General features: G+C 38.0%; 1 protein-coding gene across 5 annotated transcripts in view; it reads left to right on the top strand.

Annotated features, from left to right (window-relative positions):
- The window catches only part of GAK (cyclin G associated kinase), a 73,286-nt gene that overhangs the window by 10,260 nt on the left and 39,676 nt on the right, over positions 1-23,350 (top strand). For 3 of the 5 annotated variants that reach the window (XM_062609739.1, XM_062609742.1, XM_062609738.1), the window contains exons 2-11: positions 1,261-1,322; positions 2,661-2,720; positions 4,588-4,702; positions 5,141-5,283; positions 8,354-8,479; positions 9,805-9,912; positions 15,066-15,201; positions 15,783-15,895; positions 16,466-16,577; positions 18,816-18,939. In XM_062609739.1, coding sequence (XP_062465723.1) covers positions 1,261-1,322; positions 2,661-2,720; positions 4,588-4,702; positions 5,141-5,283; positions 8,354-8,479; positions 9,805-9,912; positions 15,066-15,201; positions 15,783-15,895; positions 16,466-16,577; positions 18,816-18,939 — 1,099 coding nt within the window. The remainder of the gene's footprint in view (positions 1-1,260; positions 1,323-2,660; positions 2,721-4,587; positions 4,703-5,140; positions 5,284-8,353; positions 8,480-9,804; positions 9,913-15,065; positions 15,202-15,782; positions 15,896-16,465; positions 16,578-18,815; positions 18,940-23,350) is intronic. The other 2 variants (XM_062609741.1, XM_062609740.1) reach the window with 1 other exon arrangement.

The following is a 23,350-nucleotide window of genomic DNA, read 5'->3' as shown; positions in this document are numbered from 1 at the left end:
TGTAGTTCATTGACATCCTCTATGCTGTTCTCCAAGTTACTGCTAGAGGAAACATTGCAGTGTAGTTTGTAGAATCATACAATGGTTGGGGTTGGAAAGAACTCTAAGATTATATAGTTCCAACCCCCTGCTATGGGCAGGGGCGCCTCACACTAGACCATGTCGCCCAAGGCTCTGTCCAGCCTGGCCTTGAACGCTGCCATGGATGGAGCATTCTCCACTTTTTTGGGCAACCTATTCCAGCGCCTTACCACCCTTACAGTAAAGGTCTTCTTCCTTATATCCAATCTAAACTCCCCCTGTTTAAGTTTTTAACCTGTTACCCCTTGTCCTATTACTACAGTCCCATGGAAATAGAATGTTATTGAAGGAGTAGAAAGGCAAATCGTTGAAGTTTTGTCACTTTGGTTGTTAATCTACTAAAGATACTCTGCAACAGATGGAGCGAATATGCAACACACTGTTGGTGTAATGACAAGGATGACATTCAGGGAAGAATTTAAAGTGATACCAGGATCTTTAAAACGGAGTCGAACTGAACAAATACATTCTTTTGACGGTTTAACATAATTAGCAATTGAAGAAACTTGTCAGACTTATCTTTTTCTTAGTCATCTTTACCTTCTAGAAGGTTGCACAGTGTTTTGAGTGAACTCATAGTATTAGATAAAATAAGTATTTTCCTTCCAACTGCTTTGGTCAGAATAATGCTGTTTGGAGTTACAGACAGCAATTTAGTAACAGTAACTTCCCTTATTCAAAGCATTTGCTTCAATGCTTGAAATCTCTTTCAGCTTTTAATATGAAGCCTGAAGCATGGCAATTACCCAAAAAGTATGAGGAAGTGTATATTAAATATTTTATTTCTCTTGGTTATTGCTATTTTTGTAAGAAGCTTAATAGTGCAAAACCAAATAGTTGTTTAATTAAAATAATTAGGTAGTATTTGCAGAACTGAATCTTGGTATTATAAGGACCTGTATTAAAAAGAAAAGAAATACATCATAGGAAAACTGCATATGTAGACTAAAAAATGCACGAAAGTAACAAATTTGCTGTGCTTCTAGCATGTATAAAAGAAATAAGAAAATATTTTAGCTCTTTTATGTAGGTTACCCATGCTCTTGGCAAGTCACTGAAACACACGTATTCTTACATTCAGAGGATATCCAAATTCATGTGATAGCTCTGTTAGACTAAAAAGAATGATTTGCTTGAATGTTGAAATTAAAGCTGACTTAATGTCCCTTCTTCTTGTAGGTGGCTTTGCTTTTGTCTATGAAGCTCAAGATCTTGGAAGTGGCAAAGATTATGCTTTAAAGGTAAAATGTACTTCAGGTTTATAAATTCTGTCTTTTTACTTGATGCTTTAGCATGGTAGTTAACCTTTGATGCGTAGCACAAACAAGTAATTTGGAAAAATTCAGAATGATAGTGGTGTTTGTAGCACGCTGTACCTGTTAGGACCCTGTGTTTTCTACCAGAGATTTAAGCTGCTTTGTTGGGTACTGCTGCTGTTTGTCTTCATTTGGTCTAGAAATTCATGACCCTGCATAAGCATTTTGGGTGAAAAGAATCTTTCCTAATTACCTGAAATGGGGTATATTAATAGTTTCATTCATCAGCAGGAGATTTGGCTCACTGGCTAGCCTTCCTTTGTACTTCCAGAGTAAGCTTCATCAGTATTAAAAATAATGGTCTGAACTTTGACTCATTGATCAGATATTCAGTCTGGCATTTCTGAAACACCCCTGGATTCGTGTTTTTGAAGGCTTATAATAACCATGTAACAGCTGAAAAACTGAAGTATTGTGGAAAGGACAAAGTGAAGTCATTGTGTTCACCATAAAATGACTTCATTTTTGGAGTAGGGATGTTCTGTGACTGTATCAGTACAAAGACTTCTTACCTTGGAGGAAAAGCGAAAAGGGTAGTAGTAAGAGAAGTAGGAGAGGTAAGATTGCCAACAGTAATTACTCTTTTTTCCTTTTTTGTACCACATCTTGCACTAACAAAACATGACCAAATGCATACAGTGTGTGTGTTCAAAAGCTTATCAAGAAGTAGCCCCATTAAAAAAATTACAGCTAAAAGGTGAACCATTACTGTACTTCCTCTGTTTTATTAAACTGGTACTTTTGTAGCAAATGCTCAGATTGTTTCTAGTCAAGTGGTGGCTCTAAATCCAAGCTATGTTGGTAATAGTAATGCTTAATTTTGCTACTGATTACTCAGGTACTATTGAAAAAGTTGGGTTACATAATTTGGACAAGTTTTGGCTGGTATAGGTTGAAGGTTGTTTAGAGATTTGAGGCAGAAAATGAGTTTTTACTTGTCAGTGCACAGTGCTGTAGCCAACAGACTTCAGTGTTTTATACAACAGAAAACTGTCAGAGCAGTTAGTTCATGAGTGTTGAAGGTTACAACTGCTCAGCTATTGCTAAGCCTGAACAGTACAGGTAGCTGGAAAACTGTGTGTTTTGCTCATGGCAATATGTCCAAATGTACAATATGCCTACTTTGTTTACTGTCCCATCACATTTCCTTAGGTTTTTGATTGTAGCTTATCCTTTGTGTTGTGAAAAAAAAATAAATTATCCATGCACTGTTTTCTGTAAGCTTTAATAACTATCGTCTCAGTTTTTTCTGTTCTCTGGCAGCGGTTGTTGTCTAATGAAGAAGAAAAGAACAAAGCCATCATTCAGGAAGTTTGTTTTATGGTATCCTTTTCTGGAACATATTTTAATGTTTTGATTTAATTGCCTGATAACAAAGATTTCTGAGAAAGGGGACTGCTCTACACATTTGGTTCTTTCCATGCCATACACTACTTAAAAGGATAAATATTCTGAGGAAGGTTTGGGTCCTGGTTTATCAGGAATCTGGCATCAACATCCAGCAAGTTCAGTTCTTCAAAAGTTGCAGGAACTTAATATGTGAAGATAACTTTCACAGCTTGTGTAGACTTTGTTATTTACTTTGCCTAGCAAAAAATGAAGTTCTTATATGGGCTTTTTTGCATTCCTGTGACTGTGTTCAAGAGACCTTTTGGTTAATCAGATGATCCTTAGATCTTAAGTAGACTTCCCTCGCTTGCACTGGATATATTGCCTTTTTGACTACACAGAACTTTTCTTTTACTTTCAAAATTTTTAAATTTCTGCTCAGATGCATCTGGCTTTATAAAGTAATACTGAATGTTAATTTAGTAGAATACATGCATCAGAAACCAGAAGCAGATGATTCTCAGGGTCGTTGCTGTCCTCTTCCTCTTCAGTGAAGCTAGATGGTAAGGTATAATGCAATCTCAGTCCATGAGTTTAGTAAACTCAGTATTTGCTCCCTGACGTCTGCTGTAAGACCCTCAGTTTGTTTCAAGAGTCAGTGAGTAGCTGTATGCTGCTGTTTCGTTTCCAGTCTGAGTATTCAGCTTCATTTTGAGTTACCATGCAAAACCACTTCATTTAAACTACTTAAATATTTTTCTATGATTACTGAAATGTTTGGTGAAGTCTTACACTAAACACCACCCACTGGAAGTATACTGGCAAATAACAGACTGTGGTAGCACTATATGTTTTCTAGGCACTCTGTGTTGTCAGGAGTAAAGAACTGAATGTACTGTAGATGTTTTTTCACAGCTTGGGCTCATTAAAGCGTATGTACAGCGTGAATGAGGGTTAACTGTTGCTACCTTTCCAAGTTACAATTGTGAAACTAATTCCTGTGGCTCTGAGTAAAAGGTTGTTAAGACGTGCATAAGATGTAAACTAGTACTTTGGATTCATTCTAATTTGATGCATCCAACTTGTCTTTTTTTTATAGCTTTGCTGTACTTATGACATCTTTCCTTTTTTCCTTTTAGAATTGGTGAATGCATCTTGTAAATAGTGTGTGTTTGCCTCAGGCATGAGTATCAGTACATGACCAGAGTGATGAATGCCAGGGGCAGCACAGATGGGCGTAATGCAATGTAACTTCCACTGGCAGAAACTGAGATCAGTTAAATTTTATTCTCTTTTACATAGTTCAAAAATGGTACCATGAAACATGACAAAGGTTTTAGTATGAAGAATTATTACTCACGATGGGACGATAAGTTCCTTGGTCTTTCAGAGCTGTTATTTGTTTTGAACTTTATTTTAATTTCTTAAAATTGAAACATAATATACTTACTACTTCCTTTGAAAGGACAGGTGTTGCGACAGCTGCCCTTTCTTAACCAGCCAGCTAGAGAAGTGGCTAATAATTAAAAGGTCTCTCTGGTACATATGTTAATGCCTTGCTGTCACTATTGGAAGACAAAAATAAGTAACTAGGTCTGTTATGAAGTCCAGTTTCCTCAGCCTTAATCACAAGGATTTTTTTAATGTTTTATTTTGACTTTTTATAATATTATCTTCAGTGGCTTCCACTGAAGTCTATTTTTTTAGCTGAGGCATGATTCCTTGTTCTACTTAATATTTTTATTACAGTGATAATGCTTTTTGTGGTTTTAAGCTAACATTTCAGATGAGATGTCTGTGAACTGCTGTATACAATTGTACCAGTAAACTTGGCAGTCTTCCTTGAACATGTTACCTCCAGAAAAAGCTTTCAGGGCATCCCAACATTGTCCAGTTCTGCTCTGCTGCTTCAATAGGAAAAGAAGAATCGGACACAGGGCAAGGAGAATTTCTTCTGCTGACAGAGCTGTGTAAAGGTAAACTTTTTTTTTTTTTCCCCCAGCAGTACCTGTTGCTTTTGACAGCTGTTTGCACAGGTTGCATCACAGTTCAGAAGCTTTGAAAGCCTTGTAAGGGTAGCATAGTTAATGGAGCTGGAGTTCAGCCTTGTCACTTATGGGATAAGGAGCATGTTCTTTGAGACTATAGTTCAACCTCATCTTAAATATGGGGTTAGTATTAAGTTCTTTAAGACTGGCTGGAGGAAGGAAGAGGAGGAATAGTTCCTTAGAGCACTATTTCCTTTGGGCACTGCAGTCAGTGTGGATTTACAATTTTCAGAATATCCGTCTAATATTCACAGCTCAAGGCTGTAAGTCTTCCTTGATGAGAAAAGTATTTCCCTATTTGTGCCAGGCTTTCAGAATTTGTGGTGTTCTCTGCATGCTTATGTGAATTTTTCTCATTTCCTGTAGGGCAGCTGGTGGAATTCTTAAAGAAAGTGGAATCCAAAGGCCCTATCTCCTGTGACACAGTTTTGAAGATCTTTTATCAGACCTGCAGAGCAGTGCAGCATATGCATAAACAGAAACCTCCTATTATCCATAGAGACTTAAAGGTGTGTTGCAGTATTTAAATAAAGGCTGAATTTTTAAACACCAAAGGAACTCATCAGGCTGAATCAGTGTTAAGACTGTTGATCAAGTACAGTGGACACTCTTGAAAGTGGTGCTTACTGCACCTTTTGCCTTGCCAAGACTGCTGGATGTCAGTGGAGGTCATGACTGAAATACTTGCATCTCTTTCAGCATTGTCATCCTGTGCTTGTGGTTAGTACTAGCTGTACTGTTGAGCAAGCTGACAGAAAAGTAATATATCATGGTTTTCTCGTTAAGTCAGTCTTCAAGTAGTTTGCTTTTGATAAAATAACCAGCTACAACTTGTTTTGCAGAGGTGAGTGAGTTTTCTAAATAGAAGAGAGGTAAAGCTTTGAAGGAGAAGAGGGGGCAATGTTGGATTCTCTGTAAAAGGTTACATAGCCCTTTGAGGACATCTAGGAAGCTGTTAGTTTTAGAACTAACAACAACTTGCATTGCATTTTAGGGATTGGTTTTAAATTTAATTTTAAAATTTGGTAGGCATAATTCAAAGCTGCTATAGGATTATGCTATAGAAACTGGTGTCCCCTTAAAAACTTCAGTGATTTCAGAGGACCTAATCTTTTTTTTTAATTTTGAAGGCAGCACCTTTACATCCATGCTATATAATAAATGAAGGAGACCTAATCATCAGTGGGATTCTGGTGTACTACAAATAGATTGAAACCCAGTGGAGGGAGGTGGTCTTTGTAAACATAAGCAAAATAAGATTTTTATTCCTCAAACAGTATCTGAATTTGATGTGTCAGTTTCCTGTTTGATGTGATACCAGCTGAATATAAGAAAGGAGAATTCATTCCTCCTTAAGTAAGGATGTACTTGATTATTTTAGGAAAAGGAAGATGAAACCACTTACTAAAAAAGTAAATGTGTGCTAAGTGTTTTCAACACTGATGAACGCTTTGATTTTAGGCAGTAGTATAACCCCTTAGTATCAAAATAGTTTTGAAGATGAAGCACTCTTTTCCCCCATGCCCCCTGTGTTTTTTTTTTTTTTCTTGGTACCATTGAACAGACTTCTACCTCATGTAAAAGAAATCTTAACCAAGCTGTCATAGAACTTTCTTGGGGTTACTTTCTAGAAGAAAATCTTTTCAACACTGAAGTTTTGGTACACCAGCCCCTAGAAAAGCTTGTAGACAAGCCTCTTCTCTGAAAAAAGGGTAACAAACTCTACAGATAAATACATAAATACACAATTTCTACATAGCAAGCTCCATAGAAGTTGAACGAATGCTATAATTCAAAGTCTGTTTTTTCTTGTCAAGTAATTCCAGTTCCTGGCAAAGATAAAATACAGAAAAAGGCAGGCGTTTGGTTTTGTGTTGGTTTCACATTACCAGGGCTCCAAGGCAAGATTGAGTGATAGTTGTGCTGCAGTAGGCAGAGGCCTTACTACAGCCAGAAGCCAAATAGGGTCATTTAACTGTGCTGCCCTTTCAAAAGGCTGAACTAAGGTCAGCAGCATAAAAACCTTTGGTCAGAGTTTTGAGCATGAGATGTAGCTGTTGGGGAGGGGTGTTGTAGTTTGGAGTTGTAACAGGATTCATGAACTTCTACAGTGCAGCCTAAAAACAAATTCACCTTTGTCGTGGTGGTTGTTTCTGTTTTCCTGTGCTTTTCTTCTCTCCCTTGTCAGTGTAATGCATTAATTGTTCCTCAGCTTCTTTGGATGAAGTTTGCACTTACAGTGTGTTACAGCACTGTAAGAACCCAGCTATTTACTGTGTTGTAAAAATTCTAAGCTAGTTAGAGGATGGTTTGTAAAATATCAGTGCTTCTCTGGTATTTTAATTGTCTGAATTTCAGCTTTTCAGGATTTGCTGTGAAGCGCACAGCTAGTCTGTGTAACGCAGGTCACAGAGCCTGTTCAGGTCTCAGTAAGCAGCTGGAGTATTTTACATTACTAGCAGCCTTTCCGAAGCGTGAAAACCAGAATGTATGTGTGCAGAAACTTGATCTCTGGTCTTAAATATGACGATTTTTAGTATCTAAATTTTATGTTGAATGCCCACACATCTTTCTTGTTGTACGTGGAGATAAGCAAAGGTTATCCAACAGAGAAGGGAATTCAGATTGCTCATTGAGATTGATACTTTAACCATTGTTAACAAAGCTTTTGTCTTCCTGTAGGGTAGTCAAAATTAATTTTATGGTGGAAGAATTTGGAAGGGGCATGTATAAGGCAGGCTAGTAGTATGTTCTGAAAACTGAGGTTTTACAGAAGGATGTCCATAGATGAGGTTTCAAAGGGAAAGGGAAGGCAAACCTAGTTACCTGAAGTGTAGTGTTGTAATGTTACTAATACACCTTTTGGCTTTTACACCTTTACCTGATTTCATGCAGAGATACAAATTTTCTTTTCAGCTTCTTTGTGATTATGATCCCCCAATACTTCTGCCCAATACCTGCTTTTAACGTCTCCTTGCGCTTCCTCACTATTTCACTTGGCAATCCCAGGAGGTGGGGTTATATGAAGTAGAAAAGGGAGGGATGATGAGCTACTCAGGCAGCACATGGTCCTCAAATAGTTGGTTTCTATCTCTACAGTGATACCAATGTCACAGCTGACTCTTTCTGGGGGTCTCCCAGTAGCCTGCTTTTCTACTAGAACGTTCATGTCTTATGTCTACAGGAGTTGTAGCTTTGACTCAATTGCAATTAAGCTAAGAGTGTTCAGTTTTATGCATTAAAATGTTCAGGTTTAAAGACACTGCTTCTGCAAGTGGTCCTTTGAAGAACTGGCTTCTTATTAGGCACTTTTTTTTTTTCTCCCTGGGATTTATTTTCTGATCATTTGAACATTTCCTGCTCATAGTGTTTTTTGGTACTTCTTTTTAAAAATTGGCTAGATTGCTACCGTATACATGTACGGTACTGTCTGAAATCTTTGTGCTCCTGTAAACAACATGCAGAGCTAAAGTGTGCATTTTTATATATATGCACAGGTGAGTTAATGTTTAAAAGAATGCCTTTTAGTATACAGGAGAAAAGGCATCTTTGATTTATTATTCCACCTCTTTTTTCAAGGTTGAAAACTTGCTTATTAGTAACCAAGGAACAATTAAACTTTGTGACTTCGGTAGTGCTACAACTATAGCTTACTATCCTGACTACAACTGGTCTGCACAAAAGAGAGCACTGGTTGAAGAAGAGGTAAGACTATTTTAATGTGATTAATCTTAATATCAACAGTGGCTTCATTTAACTGTTACTATTAGTCTGGTATTGATTCATGGGAATTCTAAAACAACTGAAGATGGTTTCAGTCGTAATGTTGTTTGTAAAGGTTTGGTTTTGTATTTGTGTTGCCAGAGTTCAAACACTGTCTGCAGCTATAATCATAGCTCTGTAGCTGTATATGCAAACACTGCTTCAACTTGAGCAGTGTCAGTTCTGCAATCTGGTACAAAAATAGAAGTGATTACTAGAGTTTCTTCTAATTGCACATTTAACAGAAAGTAAAAAATTGGTTATGCCAGAGTGATTCCCTCATCCGTTTTTTCAGTTGAATGGTTTAAATAAAGAAGTGAAAAGTCTGCTCAGTGGAATATGAATAGACACTATGGCAGTGCCTCCAAGACTATAGTGACAGTGTCAAGCGTGCACTGTGTTTTTGCAAAGTGCATTTGTTCTTAGTTTAGAGTAGTGCTGGCAAGTCTAATGTAATGTATCAGTTGGACTCAGAATTAATTATGGAGAAATACAGTGACACTTAAAATTCATGTGCATGATTTCTGATATCATAACTACCCTATGAGCCCCCCCTGTTTTGGAATCCAGCATCATTGGAAAGCAGCCCGTTGATTCCTGGAGAAGAAATTATGATGATGTACTACTGTCTTGTATAGCCATGCAAAAAGATGGTAGAAAAGGTGTCTTGAGGGATCCCTTTGACCACAGCTTAACTCTTTGGATGTGTTTGTCATTAAGTGTGATTAAGTCAAACATACACACTGGAGCATGAATTCACTACTTGGTTTATTGGCTTTTTTCTTTTTTCTGTATTTGTGTCCATATCTCTTTCTGTCTCATGTAGAAGTAATTTTACTTAATGTGCTTTGCAGTTTGGAAGAACTCTTGAATATCACTGTTACTACTTTGAGTACTGTCTTTATATGGCCTTATATCAAAGCTGTTGTCACTATTGCAGGATTCATAGTATCATAGAATCATAGAATAGTTAGGTCTGGAAAGGACCTTAAGATCATCTAGTTGCAACCCCCCTGCCATGGGCAGGGATACCTCACACTAAACCATGTCACCCAAGGCTCTGTCCGACCTGGCCTTGGAACACTGCCAGGGATGGAGCATTCACAACTTCCCTGGACAACCCATTCCAGTGCCTCACCAGTTGATGGCTTCTGTCATCAAGTATTTCTGAAATTAATTTTCAAAGTGAGAATGCTATCCATTCTATATGGGGAGCTGTTTCCTTCTTGATTGTCATTAGAGCTTATTAGTAAAACTTCTGTTTCAAGAAATTCTGTCTTCTGCAGATCACGAGGAATACAACGCCAATGTACAGGACACCAGAAATGGTAGACTTGTATTCAAATTTTCCAATTGGTGAAAAACAGGACATTTGGGTAAGAAATTTTTCTCTTGCTGTGTCATAGCTGCTATTGTCATGTTTAAACTGAGTTTGCAGTCTTCATGTTAATTTGATTAAATAAAAACATTGAAATAAACACAGGATAGATTGTCTTACGTCAAAATGAACTTCAGTGATGAACTGTGTATCTAAATATTAAGAGAATATTTAGAGATGAGTATTTATATATATGAAGAGATGAGTATTTGAGGTTTTCTCCCAGATCTAGCTTGTTTTCCACTGTGAGAAAGAGTGCTGAACTTTGTAATTTAGTAGTATTGTTGCCTAGTTGAAGCTTGACATCCTAGATCCAGAATACTTGCAGTCCTTGGATTTAAATTCTTGCCTTTTGTGCTCAGCCATATGTGTAATCCTGGGACAGCCTACTGCGGAGTTAAAGATGCTTGTGTCTAAATACTTCATCTAGATGAAATACAGACAGTGAGGATGAGAGTAATGCAGAGATCATTCATGCTTTTTGTAGAAAAGATGATAAATTGTTAACATTCACTAAAAAATCATAAGCAGATACTAAGTAAATTCTCAGTTCTGACGTTCAGCTGTGTAATACTGTAATAATACTGAGGTGTTGCCCGGTGGCCTCATGCTTAGGGACTTAGTTCATTGTATGTTTTTTACAGAGGCAGGTATCAAGTTGTTCAGCTGTTATCTGTATTGGCAGTGTTAAAAGACAAATGGAGAAAATGTAATACTGGTGCTTTAAGAGTTTTTATTTCTAATCTCAGAACTTAATTGAATTTCTTAAATTAGTTACAATATACTGTAAAACGTTATTCAGCTTCTACAGTTGTTGACGATTTTCTTCTGGCATGTGAAGAAACACCAAAAAAAAATATATTTTTCTGATCATTTGATCACTTTAGGTGTGCTAAATGCTGGAAGTCTAGGCCAAAATTACACCTAGGTAAACATGAAGGTAGAAATGTGTTTAACAAAAGCCTCACTCAAAAGGCTACAACTTATATTTTGTTTAGAATAATTCCTCATCCATTAGTATTAACATGGTGGTTGTCTCCTGGTGTGTTTTTGGAAGATCTGCTCCATTTAGTAAGTTTTTGTTGAAACATGTTGTTCTATGTGGTTTCCATTACACACTGCGTTCAATGAAAATATGCAAAGTATCTGGCAATAGAATGTCGCACTGTCTCGGAAAGCATAACTGACCTTGTTGCGTTCCATAGAAGGCAGGTGGGGTGATTAACACTCCTGGTTGTGGTCACTATAGTGATCACAATGTGAGCTTGGATGGCCCTTCATACATTCCCACTCTTGCCAATCTATGAAAAAGCAGAAGAGTAAGATTTGGAATACATTAGCTAAGGAACAAAATTTCAAAGTGGGGTTCAAAGAAAAACCACCCCCTCCCCCCCCCCGAAAAATCCAAAACAAAAAATACCCTCCCCAAAAAGCCCCCCTGCATCCCCCAAAAAAGACACCACAAAAAACCCAAGACACAAAAAAGTAGGGAAAAAAAGAAACCTAAAAACAACAAAAGCCAAAAAATCACACAAACCAACCTTAAAGTCAGTGCAAGACATCCAGCAGGTAAACTGAATTATCTCTTTACATTTCATGTAGTTTAATTCTTTTTAGGAAGTATCCAGGTCAAATCACAATTGGTGTTTAAAATATTCAAAATGTATCACTCCTGCAGTGCTGCAGTGCAAAAGTTAGAGGGAATGAAAAGCATTCTCTAGCAGTGGATGCAAAGATCAAATCTAAGTGGTCTGTTCACTTCCTGTGTGTTCAGCTGATTTTCTTTGTGTTTTTCTGCCCTGTGTGGCTATGGATGCTGTCTTCTGATGTGCATGGTGTTGTTTTGGACTGTGCGAGAGTTTTTTCATTCCTCCAGTTAAATTATGGTCTGCCTTACTTCTTTGTAAACAGGCATTTCCATAGCAGAATAGGTAGTATCCTGTACTCTGATACTGGATTAATTAATGTGGTTTTACACGATCCTTCAGTACATACATTATGGAGAGCTATATATCAACAGACTGACAAAAATCTACTTGCTATACAGTAACACAGAATTAATTATATGCAGTTTATTTCTGTCCCTGGATTGAGAGACTCATCAACTAAATACCAGACCTTTGAGACTTCAGTAATGTTCAAATCTTTGAAACTCTTCTTGGGATAAACTGGCGGTGAAGGAGAGTTGGAGGTTGTGCATGCAGAGGACTGGAGGCAGTGAGCAGATTTCTTAGCTAATGTATTCACTAGCTTGTCTTGTCTGTGGGGGCTGTAAGAGTCCATATGCTGTAGTAACTGAGCTGGGGTTCAGAAGAACTTTGAGGAGTTTTCCAGTCCTTTGTGTAAACATTTGGTGGAGGCATTGGATGCTTTATAGTAAAACTCTTATAGGCCAGATGGAACACAGTTTTCTGTGTTATTACTGTGTAATTACTGTTATTACTGTATAACTGCCATATTTAGTCTGTTAACTTCTATGAAAACATGGAATATATATCAGTTTACATTTTCTTGGGAAAGAGATGAGATTATCCTAACTAAACCATAATACCCAGACTATTCTAAGATTAGAACTGGAAACTGACTTCTGGGTGGTTGTTTGTCGGGATGCACATGTGTCACGTTTGGATATACCAGGGTATTTGAAAGTTGCCAGTATTGGTAGTCCTGGTTTTGTGATTTATGAGACTTGAATGAACCTGAAAATGTTCTTAAACATTATTTGGTTTAAGCTTTGAGTAGCCTTCTGATTGCAGGTAGTAAAGGGGCTGTCATTTCAGGCTTATTTTCTTAAAATCTTTACCAGAACAAGTGCTTCAGAGACTATCTGTCCCCACAATATCATTTTAAATGATTAACATTTAAATGCTTACATAGCAGGTGTATTGCATAATGAGTTAGAAATACAAAAGACTGAATTCTGTCTCCACAAATAAAGTGAGTCTCCTTAAAATGCATGATGAAGGTATGAAAACGTCAGAGCCTCTTTAAAAGAAAAATCTCTGTTCTTGAACATGTTTGGTGTTGCAGGACTACTCATTTTTGTATACTGTGAAATTCATAAAATGGATTTATTATAATTATTTTTAAAAAGATAGGAATAAAAGAATCCCTGAACCTGAAAAATTCCATAAATGGGAAAAACGCCACAAACATATGTAGCAGCAGAACTGCTTCTTGGAGTTCTCTAATTGACATACCAAACAAATGAATGTTTCACTAAGTGTTCTATCTTCAGAAAAACATCAAAAGTGTGAAGCTGAAAGGAGTTCTAAATTTCTAAAGAAGTGTGAAGCTGATCTCTAAAGCTCTGGGAATATATAGAGTTGCATAAATCAGCAGTTGGTGATTGAAACCTGAAATTTGTAGGCAGCATTAGGAAGCTTAATCAATTTAATTGTCTAAAATTCTGCTTTAAATATTACTGCTTGAATTAAAAACCGCACAAACAAGAACAACGAGCCAATTGGGTCATGAATCAGAAAACTTGAGTTTATAAACTCTTCTCATTCTAAGACAAGTTTTACGTAAAGAAGGTGGGTGTTGCAGACCTCATTCTGTTCATGGCTGTGAGAACCTTCCAGTTTTCTCTAGGACTGTGGTGCTAACTCATAAGATGCAAGATAAGGTATAGAGGTTAAGGATAAGGTGTTTCTTTATCATTGGGTCAATATCCTTGTATAAAGTACCGACACTCCTTTGAGTGGTGGAGGAGGAAGAGGGCGGAAGTGGGCTCATGCCCCAGTCCAGGCTACAGCTGCTGAAGGCAAGAGAACCAACAACTGTAGTAGCCACCCTCTGTTAATATGGGCAGCCCTGCCTGGGGCTTACACCAAGGTTTTCCATTCTGTGCCTCCCCGATTGCTGGGAGACACCCATGTGGGATAATAATGCTGGTTACTACAGGCATTCTGCCCGCTTAGGTGGCCACTGCTTCACTGGGGCTAGTGGCAGGAGTTCAGTCCCACGTTACCCCTTGAAAACAGAGCTCCCTTTGCCCCATGGCCTTGGGGAACTTCCAGCTCCTTGTAGACTACCATGGGGTAAGAGCTGGTGTTACCTGTTCTGCAGACTGTTGGCAACTCTCCAGCTTGGTGGCAGAGGAGGAAGAGGACTGCAGCATGTTGTGGTCTGGTAGTTTCCCTGTCTTGGATGTCCAGCTATAGTTCAAAGTAGCCACCATCCATCACTGCAGGCAGGCCCTGTCTCTGTGCCTGCCTTTTCCTGTCCTTGCTTATCTGGCAGCTCATCTGCCAGTGTGGGCTCATACTGCCCTTTTTATACCATCCAGGGCTGGCAGTATCACCAGCTGCCCCTGCGAGCGTTCTGCTTGCTGCAACACCGCCACGACATCTTCACACTGTTTGCTGGGTAAAAAAACTGGGTGGCCAAGCTTCAAAAGTGGTGGTGAGTGGAGTTAAATCCAGTTGGTGGCTGGTCACAAGTTGTGTTCCCCAGGGCTCAGTACTGGGGCCAGTTCTGGTTAGTATCTTTGTCAGTTAGCTGGATGAGGAGATTGATTACATGCTTGGTTTGCAGATGATACTAAGCTGGGGGGGAAGTGTTGATCTGCTGGAGTATAGGAAGGCCTGTATCAGCTATAGTGTGGCCGGCCCGACCAGGGCAGTGATCATCCCCCTGTACTGGGCACTGGTGAGGGTGCGCCTTGAATCCTGTGTTCAGTTCTGGGCCCCTCACTGCAAGAGAGACATTGAGGTGCTGGAACGGGTCCAGAGAAGAGCAGCGAAGTTGGTGAAGGGTCTGGAGCACAAGTCTTCTGGTGGAGCAGCTGAGGGAGCTGCAGTTGCGTAGCCAGGAGTAGGAGATTGTAGCAAGGTAGGTGTTGGTATTGTCTCCCAAGTAAGTAGCAAGCTATAGGACAAGAAGAAGTGCTTGAAGTTGCACCAGGGAGTTTAGATTAGAGGTTAAGACATCTTACTTCCCCAGAAGGGTTTTCCAGCATTGGAAAAGGCAGTCCAGGGCAGTGGTTAAGCCACCATCCCAGGAGGTGTTTAAAGTGCTTAGGGATATGGTTTAGTGGTGGACTTGGCAGTGTTAGGTTAATGGTTGGACTCTGTGATCTAAAGTGTTTTTTTTCCAGCATAAATGATTGCATGATTCTGTGAAATATTTCTGTTTAACTCTGTCTAGGCTCTGGGCTGTATCCTGTACTTGCTGTGCTTTAGGCAACATCCATTTGAAGATGGAGCTAAACTTCGTATAGTCAATGGAAAATACGTGATACCTCAAAATGACACCCGCTATTCTGTGTTTCATGATCTTATTCGTAAGTTTACAGTGTTACTTAATTTGGTGTCTTCATGGATACATTTTATTAATGACTGTTGTTTAACATGTTGACATGGGATGATGAAAAGCTTAACTTAAACAACTTCTTGGTTTGTTAAAAATTCCAATCCATTATAAAAAAAAATAAAATTGTAAATGAAATTTAAAACTTGTGTTTTTTTTAGTTTTGTTGCCTGTCTTGCTTAGGATCTGAATTAGGCCATAGGAACAACTAGTGTTTTGATTTAGTTTCTTTGAATTTTTGTTAGAAATTCTGTTTTCATTAAGTTTTCAATAGATTACTAGAAACTTGAATATAAGTATGTCTCCAGCTCTAACAGGATTTAAGTTACTTCTGATGTTAATCATCAACTGGTCCTAAAGTATATTCTTTGAAATAACCAAAATTTTTTTTTTGATGGATACCCGTTATGACAATTATATCTGGTTATGGATTTAGCAATTGCTTTACTCTGTTAACATCTTGAATTACTTACTGCACTGGAGTGCCCTGAAGAAATTAAATATGCTGGGAGAAAAGCTCTGAAGGATTTCTGTTACATTGAATCTCTGTTTTAGGTTCTGCTTTGAAGGTGAACCCTGAGGAGAGACTATCAATCACTGAACTTGTGAATCAACTGCAGGAGATAGCAGCAGCTAGGAATGTGAATCCTAAATCGCCCATCACAGAGGTAAAGATATCTCATAAAGAGTATTACTGATTAGGTCTCCTTTATCTCCTCTTCTGTCCAGTAAGTGTGTTTAGTAACAGATGTCAGTAGGTGCCCTGTTCCTTAGTCTTTTGAAAATTTCACACCAGTTTGTTTTGAAGTTCAGTTGAATTGATCTGTAGGACTTCTAAGATTTGAAAACTTTTGAAAAGGTTCCTTTTAAGGCACAGAGCTTACGTGACATGCAAGGAAACTAGTTATAGTTACTATTTGTTGAAAAACTTCTCATGTTCTTGGGTCATTCTTTAGTATTCAAGTGCTCTGTTTAACATGCTGCACTTAATCATAATAGCATGGAAAAATCTAGCATATGAAGGCTTTGCCTACACTAACTCGAAACAAACTGAAGTATCCTCTGTTCAATGCTTAATTCTCACAAAACTGCGTGTGAATCGATTAGATTATCTTAACTTCATGGCTTTTTCCCAAGGTTCAGCTTGCTTGTTCTCACCATGTAAAAGTAATTTCCAAAGCCTAATAAGCTGGCTAGATTGACAAGAAAGTAGTCATAGTAACTATTAATCTTCTCAGCTCCTGGAACAAAATGGAGGCTATGGAAACAATGCTCAGCCTCGGACATCTGTGACCTCCGTTTCACAGAGTTCCAAGCCTGCAGGACAGCTCAACAATATGTACAATGCAGGTAAGTGCAGAAGAAGACAACGTCTTAGTATAAAACCAGTTGCATAACTTCTGGGGATGGGGGGAAATCTTTTGATGGTTTTAGACATCTTGCACAAGTACTAGCTATTTTGCATTTATATTGCTGTTTCTAACTTTGTTTTATATTTGTCAGGGTTTGGTTTTATGTTGATGCATGTAAAATTTGAATTTCTGATGTTCATTGCTGGGCAAGATAAAATTTGGTTTTCTATATAAAGTAATTGAAACTAAAATACATTATTGATTTGTGGATGTGAGACAAGTCAACTAAAACTTGGTGAAAGTGCAGATACAATAAGTGGCAATATTCTCTAGAACAAGAGCAGTGGAGAAAGTAGACTTTAGGTGATAAAACCAAGTAAAAGTGGGTTATTTTTGAAGTCCAAACTTCTCAATTCAGTGAGGCAATGATATTTTAAAGTGTCTTCTGTAAAGTGGAGAATTTAAGATGAGTTTAAGTTCAGACTATTAAAAATCTTTCAGAAATGCTGTATTTTAACTGAAAATGTGTTACTTTAACAGAAGTTACTGAAACCAGTACATACTGTTTGTGTACAGTATTGGATCATTGGGGTAAGAAAGGGACAGTTGTCTTTGCTTTCTAAGAACTACTTAACATCAGTTACAACTTAAAAATATAGCATCTGTTCTGTGGCTTTTGGTATAATTGTGCTAAAATGGGCTTGGTGTTTAACTTCAGAAAGTCCAGTAAAGAGCTGCAGAAGCAATTGCAGGGATTTGACTATGGACCACAGTAGTTCATTAATGTTAAGGAGTCACTGACCTGACATGTATTTATTTTAGCCTGCAAAAAGCATGTCTGAGGACTAAATACTTCTGTAAGTATCTGGGGTCCTTCTCTCCCTCTTGCTTTCTTCCCCAAGAGGCTTTTGATTCCCCTGTGATAGTTTGAAGTGTATCTGACAGTGATCATAGTCTAAAGCTATTCAGTATTTTCACTTCCAAAAAACTAATGTCTGACAGCCTCAAAAGTAAAAAGCAGTATCTTAAATTCAGTTTATTTGATATCTAGTCAGTAGTTTCAGAAATAGCTGGTACTGCCTTGACTGCAGCTAATTAAGGGAGTATTGTGCAGGTAGGCCTTCAGGAGGTGGTTGCACCATAGGACATCAAAGGTGAGAAGAAGTTGTGGTTTCATCTGAGGAAAAATAATAGTTGCACTAGCAATACTAAATAGTCAACCAAAACATGTTTCCACAGCGACACGATTAACAGCTGACATATGCGTTCTGTGACAACAGATACTCCAGAGTTCATTCAGCAAAAACTAATTACACTTAATATAGTAATGAGAATTTGGTAGGCTTATTTGCATCTAATATCTTATTAAAAAGCAGTTTCTGTACCCATCATATATATCATATGTGGATATGGAACACTTCAATTAATGTAGAAGATACCAAAGGATTTAGTGTGAGGTGTCCCTGCCCATGGCAGGGGGGTTGGAACTTGATTATCTTAAGGTCCTTTCCAACCCTAACTGTTCCATGATTCTATGATTATTTTATATTGTGTTCAGTTTTCCTTCTAGTTTGATACTTCTTGCTTGATATACTGAATTGTGAGTGAGACAAAGGATATTAATGTTCCAGGGAAACTTCTAAAATTGGGTAATATTTATTATTGTGGTGATGTTACCTATATATCAATTTCTGCGGAAGAATCCAGCTTCCTAATAGGATTATGATCGAAAGGCTGTCTGGCCATCTGTTTTGTGCAAGAATGAGTACTGTTTGCTGTATACAATCACATTAATAGGGATGTTGTGCTTGAAAAGTAACTGAATTATGACAGCTGCTTTTGAAGCCCTGCATTAAAATGTGTCTGCTGGGGGTGCTTAAGTAGATTTGCTAATGATAAGCTACACTTTGATTGATATTAAAAAAAAAACCAACAGTAGTTTGCTGCACTGCCAATATAAAATAAATGCTTTACTTTCAGAATTCTTTTACCTTTTTTTGTCTTAAATGCAGCAATCAATTATAATGTGTTAAGTAGTTTGCTAAACCTCCTGACTTCAGGAAGTACTATGTTTTGCATAAGTCATAGTTAAGCAGAACTTTAGAACTCTTGAGCCTTTCAACAAGGTGTAGCCTGTATCTGCATTCACTCCCAGATTTATTGGCAACTTGCTTTAGTATGGAGCCCATTCCAGGATATGACTTAAAGTACAATTATTTTTATTCAACTACTCTAGGCCTGACTGTTGCGGAATGTGACCAGACTTATGGAGGGTTCTTTGATATTCTGAGGGGTGGAACAGAGCGATTTTTCACTAATATTAAGGATACATCTTCTAAAGTTATCCAGTCTGTGGCCAAGTGAGTAAAAAACCCCAAACGACCAAACTTAAATTGTGATGGTAAGAGTTCTAAATGAAGGATTGGGAGCTTACTCCAGAAATGATCAAATTCAGTATCATTTTCTAAGTGTGAGCTCTAAGAGCTGATAGCTGGCTCTGAGATTTTATGAATGATATAAATACCAGAGTTTCTTCAGCAATTATATACTAGAAATGAGAATGCTGGGGGCAAAAGCCTTTCCAGAATTACTGCTTTCTCTGCTGCATTTTAGTTACTAAGGCTTGGAAGAGATGAACAAGTGGGGGCTGAGCAGGGTGGAGAGGTGTGGACTATCATGGTTCAGAATGAATTCAGTGAATTATGTATAAGAGAGGGAGAAAAAAAAGGTGGTGAAAAGTACAAATAAAGGAAATGGGGGCAGGAATTAAAACTGCAGAGAAACAGTGTATGAGTTCTGTCCAGTTTAGTTTGCAGGTGGAGTCCTATGCCCTCTAAAGCAAAGTGAGAGAATCTGCAGTTTGTCTCCTTTGCCCTATATTGCATGGAAAAAGACTCTCACTGTTTTGATGTATATGTTTTCAGGTATCTCGTATGTGATTATTTTTTCCTAATCAGATTTTCAATCCTATTCCAAATGTTTCTAGTACCTCTGTGTGATAAATATTATTCTGTTATTCCTCCATTTTTCATTTGTAATACTTTATGCAGTGTAAAAGTTTTTTCTTAATCCTAAAAAGAACAGGTAAGTCACTACTGAATACCATGGCTGAACTAGAGCTTCCTAAAGAATATTGCACCTTGTCCCTCACTGTAGAGTCTGTGGCCCTGTAATTGGGATACTGTGCTGTGGCACTGTGAAGTCTATTGCTTGCCACGTTTTTCTGCCACTGAGAATAACTTATGCATAATGCATTCTAAAATGTTTGTAATAATCGGGTAAGTTAGATCTGTAGATGGTGCACCTCTGTAGCCAGTTCAAGTGCATTTTTAGCTGTTTGCTCTTACACTTGGACTGTTTAAACTTGCTGTGTGTGGGTTAGAAAGATCATGTCCTCTGTTTTGTAAAAGTCACAAAAGCTGTTCAGCTTTGGTTTGTCCTTAAGCTTTCTGCAGAAGCTGTAGCATCAGACTTTGCAATCTGGGGAAACTATGATGACTCAAGAGAAGACAGGGGAAGTACAAGGGGAATGAGCTGTTGCATGATGAAAAGTGGTGACTTGTTAGCAGCTCAGCAGAACTGTCGGAATTCCATGTATGAAATAAGATGATTAGCTACAACTTTTAAGCAACTGCTCTGCGTTTTATTTGTTTGGCATGTGCTGTCTTGCAGCCTCTGTTCTTTACCTCCTTGTACCTGCTACCGTCTGTGGAACTGATCTCCCTTCCTGTTCAGTCCTACTTCTGTTCCTTTTGTGGTATCTTGTTAAATGAAACGTACTTTGTCAGTAAAACATGAAATGTTCTGCAGATTCTTTGCCTTTGATGGCTCTACTACTTAATAAACTTTAAGGTAGTTAATTCCTTGTCTTGAATCATGCCAGTTTTGCTTAGATTAAGTTCCACAGCAGAGAAATTGCTTTTCTTCCTTTGTGGTATATAACACTTAAATTCTTCTTTACCTCTGACAGTGTTATAAGCCTTATTTTCCCATGCCTGTGTTCCTGTATTAGATCTTATTCTGATACTGTGTTTTGATTGTACACTACATGCTTCTGAAGCACTCTTGCATTTCCACTTCCTTGTGTTCTTGTTTCCACATGACTTTATGGATTGTTGCCTCCAACAGTCAGTTATGTTTGAAGAAGTTTCCTTTTCTTGCTCCTGCAAATGGCATCTTCCTTAAAGGCCACTGGAAGTTTTAATTACTTTTTTGAATTTCTTTTTTGTGCCATTTTCTCCTTTTCTAGTAGTGGATTAGCACTATCTGAAATAGAATATTTTATATGGAATGGCTTATTCTTTGCCTGAAACTTATTTTTATCTCTTACTTAACAGGTGTGTGTTGCTTTTTGCTTTGTGTGATTTCCTTTGATTGCATAGTAAGTGTAGTGTGCGAGGAATGAGGTAGTAACTGTACATCCAGCTGCATTTACAGAGGTCATCTGATAGCTTCTGAAGTATAGGACATTGATTACTTGCTATCTGAAAAGATGCTGTTCATTTCACATGCTCTTCATTACTGTTCCTTGTTCAAATTATGGGAACTGGCCAAAGTTCTGCATCTCCTAATTCTAGAGTTACTGTGCGACTCTGAATTGCTGATTAGTGTTCTGTGGCTGAACTATGTGCTTGGCACTTTAGTTAGAATCCCTTTTTTGACAAAAATGGGAAAGCGTGATAGAGGTGAAACTTGAGGCTCTTGATTCCTGCAGAGACCCCCATGGCAGTATTGTTTATACCTTAAATTTGTGTGGGACATTCGGAACTGTTGGAATCTTCTAAACTGCTTCAAACCATACTTCGCATGATTATTTACATTTTGGTAGTGTTTGAGCGTCTGTTAGGAATGTGAGTGCTATTGAAGATATGTTAGTGCAGGTCTTTGTGGAACTTACTATTAGTGAAGGAAAAAAAAAGTTCTTTAATTTTCATTCCTTCATATAAGGCTTTTGTGTATTTTGAATCTTAACTCTGTTTGACACTTCACTGAAATGGCAGGGTATGGAATTAACATGAGCAATACTTAATGTTATGTAGGACCTAAGGTAGTCCCAGGTTCTTTAGCTTTCACTGTGCTGTTGAGAGTCCCACCACTGGGCTTGTACATTCTTAAGCTATTTGTGCTTTAACCAAGCTGAAGTGTTAATTCTTCGTTTGCATCTACTATAGAACGTATCTATTTGTCGTGATCGTTCTCTGCCTTCACAAACTTGTGGCTACAGCCAGTACCATCAGGGATGTGAGTGCCTCTTCTGCAGTTGCATCCTTGACTGCCTTTCCAAAACTCTTCAACCAGCATGAGACACAGACATTCTGGACAAACTAAAATATCTCTTCCCTGTGCATTTTCCTCACCACACTTAAGGACTCCATGTGTTGGAGTCTGTCATTTCATCAGGTAGGCGCTCTCCTTGCTTATCATTGCTTTCTGAATGTCGAGTTACTTCATTTTTCTGCAGACTGGCTTCTTTCTAACTGAATACAAACCACAAATGTAGTTAGTGTTCTGTAGCTGCTACAGAAAATGTTTGGGGTTTTGTTTGTTTTTTTTTTTTTTTTGTTGTGTTTTTTTCCTCTCCCATGGCTGCCTTATCTTGATTCAAATTTTGGTCTTGTTTTACACTAATAAGTGATAAAGCCTGAAAACTGGTATGTCACAGTCTTCTAGGAACCGGAGATTGAATGAGGGCCATCTTGATTGTCCCCTAGGCCACCTCACTTGCAGGTGTTGCAGTTCTTGTTACAGATTTAGTTTAGGCAGAAACAGTTTATAACTATGTGAGAGCGCAGAGCAACAGAGGTTTAGCCCTCTCTTGATAAAAACTGACTTAAAAGGAAGTACTGGGTGTATACACCCATAGAGCCAATATGAACTGCTCTGTGAAGGGGCCTGATATGACAGAGTAGCATCTGTGTAAAAGGGAAGTTTGTTCCAGTAGATGTACCTGTTTGTGCCTGATATCTCAGCCTGCAGCCATGTGGCCTGAACATAGCTCTCTTCTGTTCATCTTGTTTATGATGCTGCTATGACCAGCTTTTATGCTTATTGAGGTCTGCATCCACAGAGGTTACAAATGCCCTGCCAAAAAAGCATACCAAAATGTTTTAAATATCCAGTCTCCACAGGTGTTGAAAAGCAGCATGCAAAAGTTAGGATCAGTCTTGTTTTGCTTTGTCGGAACAGTGTCTTTCATTGAAGAGATGATGATCTAACACTCGAGGGAACAATTGGCTGCCTTCTATTGCTAGCTTTTGTTGCTTCTAAGGTAATTTTGCTTCTGGTTTGATGCTGCATTAATGTTTTATTTCATGGATCTTTGTGTTGCTTTAGGTAGTTGAATGATTAATTCAATTTTATGAAGTAAAACCAGTTGGGAGTGGGTTGATGTGGATTTCAGTGCTGTGTTTCTTCCCGGCTTTTAAAAATTAAACTGCAAAATTGTGGTTTTTAGCTAATGAATAGATATTTTTCTAATCTTGTGAGTGTAGAGATATCTGGAGGAAGATTGCTTAGTGTTAGAGCATTATTTAAGTTAAGGTGGTTTGTGTGCTCACACTGTAGCTGTGCTGCTTAGTCTGTCATTCTTTATTCTTTCCCATCTTCCACTGTTAGTAACACAAGGTAACTATGCAGTATTGTAGAATTTTGTGCTTTATGCTAACTAGTTGATTTTGTGAATTGTTAATTTTAATTGAATTTTTAATTTGATTTGCTGTAATGATTTTATTTAATATTAGTTATGGTATTTAGTGCAGCTGTTCTCTGGCA

This window comes from Pezoporus occidentalis, unplaced genomic scaffold (genome assembly GCF_034315485.1).
Source record: "Pezoporus occidentalis ecotype Australia unplaced genomic scaffold, CSIRO_AGI_Poc_V1 ctg140, whole genome shotgun sequence".
In the NCBI taxonomy this organism is placed as follows: domain Eukaryota; kingdom Metazoa; phylum Chordata; class Aves; order Psittaciformes; family Psittacidae; genus Pezoporus; species Pezoporus occidentalis.
This window is presented reverse-complemented; position numbering and strand designations above follow the sequence as displayed.